Source organism: Malaclemys terrapin, chromosome 2, assembly GCF_027887155.1.
Source record: "Malaclemys terrapin pileata isolate rMalTer1 chromosome 2, rMalTer1.hap1, whole genome shotgun sequence".
NCBI lineage: Eukaryota > Metazoa > Chordata > Testudines > Emydidae > Malaclemys > Malaclemys terrapin.
The window spans coordinates 16,269,955-16,286,369 of NC_071506.1; the positions used below are offsets into that span (position 1 = coordinate 16,269,955).

Consider the following 16,415-nt stretch of genomic DNA (forward strand, 5'->3'; position numbering starts at 1 on the left):
AATAAATGCTATTTCATAAACCTGATATTTTAATTTCAAATGTGTAAGTTATCATACCTTATAAAATAAAATGTTGATTTACACTAAATAGCCATAAAATTAAGTAAGAGGTGATCATTCAGAGCCTTTTAAACCAATGTAACCAACAGAGCAATATCGTTCATAATTTAATAATTTGTATAAACTAAATACTGATAAAAATGAAACATGGTAGTGACTCTGTAAAGGAGTTTTTAATTGACACTTGTTTCCTGTTGAGATAACCAGATCCGACGACCTACCCACACACAGCAGCAGTGTGAGAATCTATGCAGGAAGTGCTATACATGCTGTGTGTTGTGTGTGTACACCAAAGACACTGAAGGACCAGATGTGAGCAATCGATGTCTATATCATTACCTCTAAGGTGAATTTTGAAACCTCCATGAGATAATGGAAAGACTGATTTCAGCTCAAATATATGTGGACTACATGGTTAAAGCAGCATAGACCCTCAAGTGCAAATACATGAATATTAGTATAAAATAGCTTATTCTAGTAAAACCTATTCCAGTTTGGCAATGCCTAAGAACCTATACCACTATTAAGTGTTTTATACTGGTATAACACTGTCTCCTCTAGGGTTTTTACCAGAATAACTATGTCAGTTAAAATATATATATTATATATATTAAAGGTATTACAATGTTAAGGGATGTGATATCTATATCTAGATATATATCACATCCCTTAACATTGTAATACCTTTAAGCATAGATAAGCCCAGTATAGTCAGGGCTTTCCTAAAAAATATGGATTTCGTTTTTTTCATTTTTGGAGCTTCTGCACTCAGAAGTATTTACATGAAAATATATTTTCAAATATATATCATGGACATTTTAATTTCAATCAGTGCATGAAAACTCACTCTTCTAAAAGTTTAGAGTGATGAGAACATTAAGGTTCTTGTTTGCCTATTAGGAAACAGAAGAACTCCACAAAACTGCCTGGAACCCTACAGGGGACAAGCAATGGCAGAAATCATTGGAGACAAGGGCATGACTAGTGATTGGAATGAACTCTCAATGAATGAAGACAGGGTGTAGATGGATCTGTGAACTGCTGGGAGGCTTGGTTTGCTAGTACTGTGTCAGGAAACTTCTGAAAAACTGGGTAGATGAGAACACTGATAATTCAATATACAGAAATGGCTAGCTATTGAGTTACTGGAATCAAGCGATCAAAATTATCAATGAATGAATTCATCTGACATGTCTAATCTTGAAGAAAATGGTAGAAAACAAAGGGACTGAATGGACTGGATCATTAGAAATAGATAATTGTGTTAAAGTATAAACACTGTCAAGAGTTGTTAAATAGCAAAATAGGAAGACTGCATGTTGATATTTGCATTTAATTTCCATAATCATGTAAAATTTGCGGAGTATAAGGAGGTTTTTGATCAAAACAAAGCCTGTATTTTACACAGGAAACCTACAATGAAGCACTAATGGTACAAATGCAATAGCTTTCAGAGGGACATAACAGTTTACAGGCTGTCCGTGGATACTTTGGAATCTCATTGGAAAGCAGACTTGTTTTAACTCACAAGAACGAAAGACAAATTTGGAAAAATAATTCTGATAAAACTATACACCTTTTCCATTACTTAGTCAACATAACTCCTAACTACAACTTTAGGCTGAGCCCAGAGAACAAGAAGCAGCAGCTGAGATCCAGAAGCTAAAAATGTAACATTGAATTCCCTCCTTGCACTTAAAACTGAACATCCTGTTCGGTACTCCAAAGAAGAAGGTGGTTCTGTTTCAGTTAGTGGCATCAAAATGGTGGAAAAAATGGAAGACATGACAGTTGAATTTAGAATTTTGTCAGTTTTCAAAAGAACTGCACTTTGTTCTGCCAGCTCAATATCAATCAAGCATCTTTTTAATACATTTATATTGATCAGGTTTTGAACGTCTGCAATAGGCTAGGTGCTGGAAAAGCAAATAAGATTACTTAGATTGTCAGCATTTTGGGTAGGGGACTGTCTTTTCATCATATATGTGTGTACCTTGTCTAGAATACACAGGGGGACACCATCGTCATCTGTGATCTCTAGGCACTACCTCAATACAAATATTAAATAATAAGTTGAAGAAAGTGTATCAGTATCTATATGTAGATACTAAAGAGAGTGGTAGATCTACGTAGTTAATAGTCCGAGGAACTGGATTATAGTGTTCTTTTGTTTCTTATAGAATTACAAGCTGTACATTTTGGAAAACATACCTGCCTTTGCTTGAAGCATACATGTAAGAAGTTAATTGCAGAGTATGTGTTTTGCACTTCATTGCAGAAAAGCTCAATTTTTCACTGCCCTCCCCTTTGAAAAGCAACATGTTAATGGTTTGACAAAAGAAAAGCTTTGCTAAGAATGAATAAATATTTAATGTTCTTTTTCCACAATTAAATATGATCTACTTTTTAAAAAAAAAAATGGCTTATCTCCTACACTAGAGTCAAACACTTCCAGGTCCATAAATGGCATCACTTTGTCCAAATGGCCCCTCTATCTCTAGCCTCAGAAGTCATGATAAACTTAATACATTTCAGTTTATTCAAGGTGAGAAAAATAGGTACCATTTTTCTTTGAGTCTTGGGATAACAGCATTTTTCCTCTATCTAAATATTACAGCTCCATCTGCTTCTGTACGTTGTGGACAATAATAGGAATACTGGTAATATCTTGCATTTTTATAGCACTCTATCCCAGGACCTCACTGTGCTTTATTAATATTAATTTAGCCTTATTACACTTTTCTGAGATAATTCCATATCACAGATGAGAAAACTTATGCAGAGAGAGATAATGTGACATGCTCAACATCAGAAAGTCTTTGGCAGAGCTGAGAAGCAAACCCTAGTCTCTTATCTAACTGTAAGTCCCCTGAGACAAGAGCACACTGAACTTTCACGCGAGATCATTTTCCACATGAAAAGGAGGAAGTGTTATACTATAATTTAGTGCATCCGGTTCACAGTAGCATGTTTGAAATTTCAAACAGAAACTTTGACAGATTTGACTGCTGGAAGATTATCTGCAAGTGAAACTGGCTGCCACTGGCAAGAGAATAGTAAAGATTTGATGATAAACCTCTTCCATCAGAATATGCTTTATGAATGGCAATCACCTTGTTCAGATCTGAATGTTAAACTCATCTCTATGCCCAAACTTTCCCATAATAAATGCCTTATACATAATAAAGTAGTAGGGAAACAATAGAGCTACATGTCCTCTACTCACAGGAACTCCTACAAAACTACAGTGAATCTGGACAGACAGGATGTTTTTACATAATACCTATTATACTCAAGAATTATACAAATCATAAGTTAAATATTGCTAGTTTTCCTCAGAAAGGAGAAGCTAACAGGAATAGATGTGTGTGATTCTAGTGTATTCGGGCAAAAAAGGAGCCAGTGGTGATTGCTCCTCAAAGACCCACATTGTCCAAAAGCTCCCCAAGGAAAGGAAATCTGCAGAAAGTGGTATGGAGAAACCCATGTATGTAAATGCCTATCTAGGAGAAGACCAGACCCCTTCAAAAGTGCATAAGGGTCTTCCAAAGCTGAGAGTAGACCAAATGAGCTTCAAAGCCTGTCCCTGATGATGCCAGGCTAAGTTGGGTAGCCCTTGGAAGGAAGGACTTCTTCAAAGATGAAGAAAGAAAACTATAAGGCAAACTCGAGTTATCAGGCTCAGAAGACCTATGACAAGCATGGATGAATATGGCACAGACAGGAGCCCACTCTAATTCAAGAACACAGGCTTATCAGGACACCCAATGATTGGGGCCTCAGATCCAAGACTCCCTATGGAAGCTTAAGATCCAAATAGCTCAACTGCCTCAGACCTATCGTTCCAACCATAGCACATATGCTGTTCAGGTGGCTGGTCTGCAGCATGCCACCTAGAAAACTCACCTGAGCTTCCTCAGGACAGAAAAACAGCATGGAAGCTCAAGATAGAGCAGGTCCTCCTGTTTGACTGAGGCACTGGAATAAAGGAGACTTCAGACATCCCCATTACTAGGGATGTAAATAACGTTTTAAAAAAAGTAAACATTTAAAACTATTGAATGTTTAACCAGTAAAATTTTAACCGTTAGGCTCTGCTGCCGCCCTGGGCACCGGGGTCCTGGCTCAATGCCTAGAGACTCCGCTCGCTGCTGGCCCCACCCCGCGCAGCAGTTCCCAGCTGCCAGCATGCCCGGGACCTCGGGGAGGCTGGGACCCCGGACGCGTGGGGGGCCAGCAGCGAAGTCCCACAGCCAGAATTTAAATGGTAACCATAATACCTTACCAATAAGACTGATACTTATCGGTTAATCGCTTAACCAGTTAACATTTTACATCCCTATTCAGAACAAGCACTGCCATCTCCAAGAAGCAGAATGATCAAGCCACAGACCCAGAGGGACAGAAACAACAGGTACCTGGCACCCAGGGACTGATTCCCTCAAAGCTGAAGCAGACTACTTTGAATCTTATGTGGCGCCAACAAGCACTGTTAACCTTAGAGAGACCAGGATCTTTAGAAATCAGATCCATCAAATTAGCTTTCACAGCCTCCTGCAGAAGGCAGAGCTGTAAATACTCTCTCTCATTCTGGGCCCAAGATGTAAAAAACACAGACAAACCAGCACACCTCAGGAAATAGTCTTCTCTGAGACAGAGTAAACAATACAAGTAGCGATGTGTCAAAATATTTCTGAGCCACAGCACGCTTTGTTCAAAGCCTGTTTGTTTGGTTTTTTGGTCAGGATCATCCATAGCCTGGATTAAAACCAGGCCCATTCACTGAAGCAGTATAATGACATTCACTGAGTGAAGAAACAGTTAGCTAGTGACCAGGACCAAACCACTCAGATCCTAAGCTAGTGCCAAGAGGATACTCTGCAACAAAGCAAACACCTAAAAAGCAATACTAATTACATTAAACTAACCAGCAATCACCCCGCCCAACACAGATTCAGCAGGAAAATTAGAATAAATAATGAAATTGTAAAGCTGATGGTCATAACACTTGCAGCGAGCTATGACAAAACAGGAACAGATGGTAGCTGGTGCTGCTGGTACCTCTTTTGTAACCTGGCTCTGAACACACAAATTTTTTGATGGGGGAATACATGCAGCCCCAATGGACACAGCTTTTCTAAATATCTCTGAGCTCAAGACACTGGGCATACACATTCAATAAAAACAACAAGGAGTCTGGTGGCACCTTAAAGACTAACAGATTTATTTGGGCATAAGCTTTCGTGAGTAAAAACCTCACTTCTTCAGTTGCATCCGAAGAAGTGAGGTTTTTACTCACGAAAGCTTATGCCCAAATAAATCTGTTAGTCTTTAAGGTGCCACCAGACTCCTTCTTGTTGTTGTTGTTGTTTTTGTAGATTGAGGCCTGGTCCCCACTAAGTCCCCACTTCGGACTAAGGTACGCAAATTCAGCTACGTTAATAACGTAGCTGAATTCGAAGTACCTTAGTCCGAACTTACCGCGGTCCAGACGCAGCAGGAAGTCTCCCCCAGTCGATGCTGCGTACTCCTCTTGGCGAGCTGGAGTACCGGCGCCGACTGTGAGCACTTCCGGGATCGATCCGGGATCGATTTATCGCGTCTTAACCAGACGCGATAAATCGATCCCAGAACATCGATTGCGTGCCGCCGGACCCTCCGGTAAGTGAAGACAAGGCCACAGACTAACACGGCTACCCCCTGATACTTGACACATTCAATAAGTGGGTTTCTGTACAAGTAATTCTCTATGGAATCTCTAGCTCTGCTTTTGAGCACCCTGAGGGAAGTATGATATGAAAAATTGTTATAGAATCTGAAGTACACACTACATTTCAATGCACTGGAGAATTCTTATAAATTACTGTTTGTAATATACCACAATCAGACAAGAGAAGACTGAGTCACATGCACGAAGTTTCACTGGAGAAGTAGAGAAGAGTAATATTTTTAAAAATTTAACAAATGAAAATTGGAAATATTTATGGTCCGCTTTATCTTAAAAATATACCTATTGTATAGATTCATAGATTTTAATGGCAGAAGGGGCAATTATGATAATCTAGTTTAATCTTCTGCATAATACAGGTCACAGAGTTTCACCGAATAATTCCTGCCTAGAACTAAGTAACTAAGGCTGTGAATGGGCAGAGAAATCAACCTATGTGGAGATAACAGGAATCTGCATAGGGTGGTATCTTTCCAAGAGTGAGGCCGTGAAAGTTATTCCATGAATATATCATTATCTACACAATGACATTTAATTATTCCTGATAAGAATGTATAGTCTCATTTGAACACAATACTTCAAATAGTGAGCTACAAATATTTAAGAATGTTTCTATATTTTTAATAATTTATTGCACAACATTTTCTTTAAGAGAACAAGACGGTCTCCAAATTAAAAGGACAGTAAAAAGTTATTACTTTTTTCATTTTTAATCACGTTAGTTAAACAACTCTCAGGCCTTCTATGTGGGGCTCTACACTGACACAAGGGAACAGAGGGAAGGATCAGGGCTATAAACTTATAAATTAAAGGGGGATTTTCAGAAATGTTCAACTTTGGCATAATATTTCTCCCATTGAGGTCACTGGAAAAGATCCAGTGGATTTTAAATGAGAGGAGAGCTAGACCAACATTGACTGCTTTTGAAAATCCCACTCTACAAGCATTACTGTATTTTCCCAATCAAACAAATGAAGAAAAAAGTCAAATCAAGACTGGCTAAAGAAAGTTAAATTTATATTCCTAAATTTTAAACCTAAAGCTAAAAAAGACAAATGGGAATTCCTGAGTTTAACATCTGACAGCAAAGTAGCTCTGTGGATATTTATGCTCCTTTTCAAAATTGCTGCTCTTGAGCTTTCGATCCCTATCTGTAGTATAAAACCAGATCCACCTTGAAGAACATTAGAACCAAAGCACTAATGCAGTTCAAAGCTGAGAGAAGACAGAGAATCCGAAAGGATCCCAGGAGGAGTGGAAGACTTGAAAGCTTATAACAGAAAACCTATCCCTTCATTTTGTATGACTGAACAATACACTTACATTCCCTGCAGCTATAAACCTAACTGCTTGTGAACTGAATCTCTTTACCTGACGCTGTTGTAGCTACTCTTCCATCAGTTACTGCTTTGGAAGAATGATATGTAATCATCTGAGTATCTTCCTTTTCTTTACTGGGGTACTCATTACGGAAAGTGGATTCTGTGGATAATGGCGCTGTAACTTCCAAACTACGGCTTAAGTCAAGAGGGAGACATGGTCCACGCTTCTCAAGTGACATATGAGCAACATCAGGTACTACACAAAAGAAAGAATGTAATATTAACAAAGAGATATAAGCCCGACAAATAACAGTATGGGTTGCAGTGTTACAATAAACAAACAGCATGTAGCTAAAGGTACTCAATGTTAGTCAAAGATCTCATTAGGTGAAAAAAATGTGAAAGGTCTTAGTCTTTATGATTGTTTCTCTCGGGTTGTTCTTTATTAGATTAAATACATTACCCTCTGATATTGATGGCTGTTGATTTTGAGCACTGATGGAGAACACTTTTCCATCAGTGACTGAAGAGGGAGAAGGAACTTTTTGTATAGACTCATCAGGCAACGAGCAAGTGGCTAAACGCTGTGATCTTCTTCTCCTCTGGCTATATTTGTAGGATCTAGGGGGATTCACTGGCTGTGACGGACCTAAAAAGAGATCTTTCAATGTTCATGAAGTAGAGATATGTCATAATCTTACGGAAATATTTTAAGATCTAGAGAAGGGTCATGCTTTAAATAGTTCTCTTCTGCAGAACTGCTAATCACATTGTGCTTTGTAAAAATGAATAAAACTATGAATATCAGATGAATGTTAATGTTTGAGGCAAGATTTTGGTTTTTTGCTTAATATATTACTATATGAATTTGAGGATCTAGCCTCCATGGATGTAAAGGAGGTCCTTATGCAAATAATCTATTTGCATTAAGGGGAGCCACCCCATAAATCAATGAGAGTGTAGACAGCTTATAGTTTAAGAAACAATAGGATTTCCAGTATAGCAAAATAATTGTCACAGTAAAAGACTTAAAAAAATAAAAATAAAAAAAAGCATGGACAGCATTAACATAAAACTTTTAAAATAAATTCACAAAAGGTAATGGTTCACTTTAGTTCTAATCTCTCCACTTTCTTCTAAACTGATATTAACACCCTGGTAACAGCAAATACAGAAACATTAACTGTCAATGCACTACATAGCAAGAAGTTTAAACCTCAGCATAAAAGAATCTCAAATGAAGAGAAATATTTGTCAATATTATAGGCCTGATTCATTAAAAAAAATAAAACCTCACTTATGCATGTTTCATATATTGTACTTGGGGAAATGTGCTTTACCTGCATAAATTAGAGTTCTGTAAATCATTAATTCTTTTTCCTCCTTGTCTTACCTAGACTCCTTTGTGTCATACTAAAGATTTGCAGTAGCAACAAAAATTACATTTCTATTTTTAAAAAAGTCAAAAAAAGAGGTGGGAGCTGTTACAAACCATAATAAAAAAATAAGTATCTAGGCAATGAAGTTACAGATTTTTTTTTTTTTTTTTTTTTTTTTTTAAATGGCAAGCAGATGCGTAGCTTCAGTCCAAAACACAAAACCTCCTCAAGCAAAACTACTTACCGACATCTTGGGGGTATTGCAACATGTGTGGATGGCAGTGTTTTGTGGGGGAAATTTATAACATGATTTAAAACCAATGATATTTATTGAGAGAATACAGAAAACTTAATTGGCTTATTTCCCTCCCCCATTCAATTAAAATTTGCTACAAGATTAAGAGACATTTATCTCCTCAAGAAGATGTCAACTGTAGATGTAAGGATGCAACATGTGATGAAGGAGTCCTCTTCAGGCCTTATTTTGTCACAGCTCTGGGAGTGAAGCAAAACTTAGGCTTTTGCTTTACAGAAACCCATGTTAGTTATAACTGTTGACCGCATGACTTCGCCTTCTTTGAAGCAACAAAGTGTCTTTAAGAGGTGAAGCTCAAAAAGAATCTGAAAAAGCTACACTATCCAACTCCAGCAAAAATAAAATATATAGAGCGAGCTTGTAATTGCTCAAAAATGTAATCAAATCATTCAAGGATGTTATGCAGCAGATAAGTTTCACCAACTCCTCTGTCCACCAACAATATCTTGATATTTTGAAAACCAGTTCTATGCTTTAAAAAGGCTGAACTACTAAGGTGTTTTCACCCTACACAGGACAACTTCCTTTATTTTCCCATCAGAGAAGTTGACCCCATCTTCTCTCTCACATCAGATTTAGAGGAAATATCATGTAGTGTGAAGGACCGTGCAGCCAACAGGTACATCAAAACAGTCGACTGAAGGCAGAGTTCCTCAATGATGGAAAGGAAAGATCCGCAAGAAAACTGCACATATTTTTAATGAATCAGGCCCTTTAAGTAGAGGTGTTTGTTTTCTCCTGTATCACTATTACCATTAGTGTGGATATTCATACAATGGAACTTAAATCATTAAAAGCCATGACTTTCTACTACCATAAAAGTGCCATTATTACTTGCACCATAATTCACACACCATGTTATGTGACTTTACTTTTTATAAGTTTGAGCTATCCCTAATGCACCCACTTACGTTTGAATTTTTTTAATAAAAAAGCAGATTCATTGTAAAAAAGCAACATTAATTTACAATCAATTATTTTTCTGTATATTTCTTATGACTATAAGTAATTATGGTATTTTTTAAAATGTCTGTGCTCACTAGTTTTATTTATCACAGAAGAAGGAAGCTGAGAGACCAGCGTCAAATCCTCGACTTGTATTAACTCTGGGGAAAGTGGTGATTTAGGGGGCTTTATACACCCAGAAGAATCTCCAGATTCTTGTTTGCATTTCTTGCTGCGAGCCTTTCCTGAAGACAAAGTTGAGGATAACAGTGCAGGTTTCTGAGTGTTGGTAGAACTGCTAATATCAGCTTCATTTTTTTTCTGACTTTGAGGTTTAGGTGAAATCTCCTGAATAAATAATAAGAAATTGATACTTTTATTTCAGTTTCTTCATTGTGGTTCTTGTATTCTACTTTGATCTTTTTTTAGCATCTTTAGTATTCAAAAACATTTTTAAAGCAACATTTATCATTTCCAATACAAATGAAAAACAGACTCAAATGTATCAAAGTAAAAGTTGAGCAATCTGTTTGTTTTTAAAGGGACACTGCCAATGACTTTCATCCTTAAAAGTTTTTCTTCATTTCTCATTGCTTGCAATACCCTCAAAAAAAAGCTTAAAAACATTATTTTCTCTTACCAACTATCTAATTTCTATTTGACAAATAGTGCATTTTGCTGTTTTTCTAATACAATAAAATCCTTTTCATGTCCATCTCTCTCTCATTATGAGCCATCATCATCAATGTTTTCAGCAAGAATAAAGAATGACTTAGAGAAGAACACTGTTGCTACTAACCAGAATGGGAAGTAGGTATGTTAGCTTTCTTGTGATCATACCACAAAACAGAAGTTTCTCAGTAAGAGTCATCAATTTAAAATAAATATTTAGAAGTTGGATGTCATTTTCCACAAATTTACTTCAGTTTTGATGAAGAATCTGAAAAGGTTGACAGTGCCCCTTTAAGGAAAGTCTTAGAACAACAAACAATGATGAAATTTGAGCACAATCCCTTTCAGTGCTGGGAGTCTGGATTTCACCACACTACTTGCTTGTGTTAATGTTTCATGAAATCGCAACTTCTAGCACCACAGGGTTAAATAGATTGCTAACTGTAAAAAAACAAGCAGATAAAATGTAGGTTAAAAAAAACAGTTTCTGAAAAGCAAAATATGCTGCATTTTCTAAAGCTGAAAATTTTCACCCTTCTTTTTAATGCATGTACTGAAATATTTAAAAACAATTCATCTGACTTTACAACAATTAGAGTTTTACATTTTTTGCTAGAAGGAAGTTCTCCTACAAGCGGAGTAATCTGTAATAGTGTTAGTATTTGCTCAAAGATGGCAGCTTGTACATATCTGAACACATGACCTCAATTTTGTTTCATCTATTGCCCAGTTGAATATGCATCATGGTATTATGTTAGCTAACAAAACCATAATTATGAAAGTGTAAACTTTTGTTTCTAGAATGTGCACGCCACTTTCTCCAAAAAGATTTCACTCCACTGACGATTTGGGGGCATTTCCCAGTTTTCAGACCTCCGTACTTCAGAGGACTGCATTTTTGGTATTGAATAGAAACTCTTTTTTCCATTGGAACATGGGAGCTGCAAGTTCCAGTGGAAATATAAAAAAAAAGCAGCACACACGACATACTTAAAAAAAGGGCACCCTTGCGTGCTACATGAATGGCATGCTGGAAGTACCATGTAAAATTCCGGTGCAAAGTGTCCCATTCAGTTATCCCCCGTTTTATCCTTGAATCAGCTCATTATACACGTGATTTAAGTGAAGTTTATTCATTTAAATAAAATATTCCATGAACTGTAGAGTATACCTATGCTGATTACAAAAGGTATTACCAGAAATTAATTAGAGCCATAACTTTTAAATAAACAATTTTATTGTTCATCTTCACATATGTGAAAGACATTACTACAGCGTCCATTACTTTCAAATTACAAAGTTATTTAAACAAGGTTTAAAAAATTAAATTAATATTTTGATAAGGTGCTTAACCTCTTAACAAGGACAAACTAACATTAAAAAAAAACCTTAATGAATTAAAGTTATTCATCTAAGCAGGTCTTGCTCAAAAGGAAATATAACATTACATAACCCTAATACACTTAAATAAACTACTGAATCTACATGTAATAGTCTGAGGTTTTTGGGTTTAAGACAGTTGTAAACTAAAAAAGTTATAAATATAATTTCATCAGCACAGTAGGTTTTTGGCTGTTGGCCTGAATATTACTGTGTCCTGTATTACATTATTTAAAACACACTACAAGACATTTACCCAATCAGTATTACAGTGGTAGCAGACAGTACACCTCTGTAATTAAGGGCTGTCAGCTTTCCCATTTTAGGGGTTTATAACTCGGCCATTTTAATTTGCATTTGGGCTGGAATTTAGCAAAAAAAAATTTGAGCTCAGACACTCCCACCCCGACTTAATCAGTTTATGTTTGATAGGTTTTTTGTTTTTCTTTTCAGTTAGAAGAAAGGGGCGAAGTAGTACATTTGTTGGGTTTCGGATGCTTTTTTTGTTTAAGAACACAACTAAAACAAGTATTTTCAAAAAAGTTTTGCAGACCATTAGTCAGTGAATGGTGACAGTCCCTTCTGGATTTTTTGTTATTATTTCTAATCAACAAAGTAAAAATAGAAACAGCCGAGTTATTTTAGATTAAGAAGTTACTATTCAGAAGTTTCTTTTAATCTGCACTGTAATCTATACTGTTGCATACAGTCTTAGTAAGTGACAAAATCCCATTCATTTCAATGGAACTCTGCACAGTAAGATTTACAGTGTAATGATTCTTCCAGAAATGTCACGCTGTCAGACATCTCACAGTTTTTTGCACACAGAAAGTATTATACAAAAGTACTAAGAAATTATAGCATCTTTAATATGCAAAAATTGGAAAAGTGGAATATCATGTCAATATATCAAACCATTATGCAAAAGATCAGTCAATGCATTGACACCTTAGTAGCTCAGAATTAACCATTACAGTGGCAGCATTAAAAGTAGAACCATAACTTTCCATTGACAGCACTCTGTATTGGATCTAAGCGTCTCAAACCCAGGGTCAATGGAAAAACCATAGCAATGCCACTATATATCAGGACTAAAGAACCAGTTGCAAAAAACATAGTATCAAAGTTTGGGGTAGGGATTGTTTTAAGAGCGTGGTGGGGCTTGTGAAGAAAGGAAGTGCTCTTTTCAGTTGGTTTGTTTAAAACAAACCATTAAAAAAAAATTAATACAAAAAAGCCATATTAAAACTACATTAAGGATCTTATTTAAGCCAACAAAAGCAAAAATATCAAGATTTAAGGCTGCCACTTCATCCTTAGCTTGCTTTACTGTGCTTAGGTAGTCAGCCCTTTTAGCATGCAAGATCATGCACAATTCTGAGACTCAAGCAACACCTGAACACAATGGAATGAGCCAGAGATAGGGAGGCAACCTTCAATTCTTCAAATAAGTGGTTTTAAATCAGACCCCTAACATTAAAGTTTCTTTTTTGTATGTATTAAAATATACATCTTAGCAAAATGTATGGCTCATTGAACAGTTCATAAAACACGCACAGTCTACAACACCAATTCTTACAATAGAAAAGAAACTTCTTTCAAAAGAAGTTTTACTAGATGCCAAAAACCCTGTTTCAAACCACAAATCAAATTTGTGTAAGGGTCTTTTTCTTAGCCAGTTATAGGCATGGTTCCAGCTATAAAACCTTGGGACCACTGTTTACTAGCCTTTGATTCCTTGGAGACAGTAACTCATTTATGAAAATTAAAGTTAACACTGTCATTTGTGTCAATTTACTTGTATGCTTCTGGCTACGCAGAGATGTAAACATAAGATCAAATATTTAGTTCCCTATTGCTGTTTCTGAAGGGGCAATTTTGTTATGGATACTATATCTCCATGGCACACTCCAGTGGGAACCTTGCAAAAGAATCAAACTCTACCATTTCATACCTGCTCCAGGACTGGAGCTGTTTCTTTGTTGCCTTCCTTTTTTTCAGCACCATCCACAACAACAGCTTTGGATGCCAACAAACCTTAAGAGAAAAGTTGCACAGAGATATTTAGAATAGGTTGGTTTTTTTATTTTACCGTTTGCTATCAGCAGCTTTTATGAAAAACAAATGTGAAAACAAATTAAAACATTTTCATCTATAAAAAGATTCTCTCTGAAACCCCCTTTTAAATAAAGACTCCATATAAGAACAAAACTTATGAGACCCTGACTACAATTCACAGGCCCTGTATTATACATGAAGATTAGCACCAGCCACTCCAATTCCACCGCCAGAGAGGGAAAAGGAGCTCTAAATTGTAATGCTATGACCCTCAATCCCAAAGCAATTGTGCTTCAAAACCAGGTCTACAGTCATAAAGTAAGTTTTCAACCTTTTGATTTTAGGAGGTTATTTCGAATTCCTTCCTTCACTCATTCCCTCCACATTTGGTCTTTGTGTGCTTTCCTAATGGTTATAAATAGGGCACTACCAAATTCACGGCCATGAAAAACACGTCATGGACCGTGAAAGCTGGTCTACCCCTGTGAAATCTGGTCTTTTGTGTGCTTTTACCCAATACTATACTTTTACCCTATACAGATTTCACGAGGGGAACCAGCATTTCTCAAATTGGGAGTCCTGACCCAAAAATGGACTTGGGGGGGTGGGAGTGGGGTCGCAAGGTTATTTTAGGGCAGTGGTTCCCAAACTTTAACAACTGTGAACCGCTTTCACTAAAATGTCAAGTCTCGCAAACCCCCTCCTAAAAATGAATATTTCCAGGGATTGTCTCCTTTTCCTGAGTATAAATTATAAAAAGCAATGATCTTGGAAATATAAAATTTGTTTTTAATGACATGTTTATTACACACTATTATTAATTATTATTGATCATTACAGTATTTTTATTACATTATGAAAACGGCAACACTCTTCCAAGATCTCACTTTCATAGCTTGTATCACTTTGAATAAGCCTGTTCTAAGACAAGGCTCCTATGTTTCAGCAAGGAGTATCAGCTGTGAAACAGCATGAAGGTATTAAGAAGCCAACTCAAAGTGTTCCTCCTACACAAGCATTCAGGTCTTGAGCAGTCCAGGTAAACAACACACGTTACAACAATGTTTAAACTTGTTCTTCATAATAATTTTAAAAACAAACCATACTAGCTGCCTATTTACTTTTAAAAACAGCAAAAAATATCCATCTCCCTTTCTAAGTCTTATAAGGAGACTTGAAGTTTAAATCTCCTCAGTGTGATAGATATGCTTGCTTTGATCTGCTTAGCTCTTGGAAGTCCAGGGGCTCTGGGCTGCTGGCCCCATGCTGCCCGGGGTCCCTACGGACAGCTCTATCCGCCATTAGGGAATTTTTTCCCCCGAGAACTCCCTGTAACATTTCACAAACCCCAGTTTGGGAACCACTGTTTTCGGGGAGTCACGGTCAGTTGCAGATTAGCCACTTGGTCAATGGGGCCCCAGCCAATTGGGGCGCTCCAGAAAAGTGGGCACCCCCACGCCCCGCTCTACCCACCCTGTGCTCCTGCTGGGGAACAGGGTTGGGGCATGGGGGCTTGCCCCACTCTGCCCGACCGGAGCTCCTACCGGGGAGCAGGGGAAGCCCCCGCGCCCTGACTCCTCCCCGGCAGAAATGGGGGGGGGGAGGGGGGAAGGGAGATGGGGGCAACTACAGTTGGAAGGGGTGTGGAGGGGCTCCCACTTGTTCTGGCCCTGAGCCCCAGAAAATCCACCACTGGTCACAGTATTGTCACCATTACTTCAGTGCTGCCTTCAGAGCTGGGCAACCAGAGAGTGGCGGTTGTTAGCCAGGCACGCAGCTCTGAAGGCAGCACCCCACCAGCAGCAGCACAGAAGTAAGGGTGGCAATACCATATCATGCCTCCTTTATTTCTGCGCTGCCGCCTTCAGCGCTGGGCAGACAGAGTGGCGGTTGCTGACTGAGGGCTCAACTCTGCAGGCAGCAGCACAGAAGTAAAGGTGGCAATATCATACCATGCCATCCTTACTTCTGCGCTGCTGCTGACGGCGGCTCTGCCTTTAGAGCTGGGCTCCTGCCCAGCAGTCACCGCTCTGCCCAGCTCTGAAGTCAGCACCGCCACCAGCAGCAGGGTAGAAGTAAGGGTAGCAATCCCACAACCCCCCCCCCCCCTACAATAACCTTGTGGATCTCCCCCCCACACACCTCCTTTTGGGTCAAAATCCTTACAATTACAACACCATGAAATGTCAGATTTAAATAGCTGAAATTATGAAATTTATTATTTTTAAAATCCTATGACCGTTAAATTGACCAAAATGGCCTGTGAGTTTGGTAGGGCCCTAGTTACAAGTTACAGTTGCAGAGTTCCCATCGAAGTTTGCCTGTTATGTATTCTCATCTCTTTAACAGGCCCATGCAAATACTGTTTGGACTAAGCAAAACACTGAAGCATCTAACACAAGGAAAAATCTTACAAAGGCGGGTGGATAGACTAGATCAGAGGTTCTCAAACTGTGGTCTGCAGACCACCAGTGGTCCGCGAGCTCCATTCAGGTGGTCCACTGATAGTTCCCTCTAAGTTGCACACTTGGGCGGCTGCACATGAGAAAATGAAG

General features: G+C 37.9%; 1 protein-coding gene across 10 annotated transcripts in view; it reads right to left on the reverse strand.

Annotated features, from left to right (window-relative positions):
* The window catches only part of PHF20L1 (PHD finger protein 20 like 1), an 83,599-nt gene that overhangs the window by 34,626 nt on the left and 32,558 nt on the right, over window positions 1-16,415 (reverse strand). For 9 of the 10 annotated variants that reach the window (XM_054018182.1, XM_054018190.1, XM_054018186.1 and 6 more), the window contains 4 exons: window positions 13,757-13,839; window positions 9,846-10,098; window positions 7,574-7,759; window positions 7,160-7,366 (listed from right to left, as the gene is read on the reverse strand). In XM_054018182.1, coding sequence (XP_053874157.1) covers window positions 7,160-7,366; window positions 7,574-7,759; window positions 9,846-10,098; window positions 13,757-13,839 — 729 coding nt within the window. The remainder of the gene's footprint in view (window positions 1-7,159; window positions 7,367-7,573; window positions 7,760-9,845; window positions 10,099-13,756; window positions 13,840-16,415) is intronic. The other variant, XM_054018187.1, reaches the window with a different exon arrangement.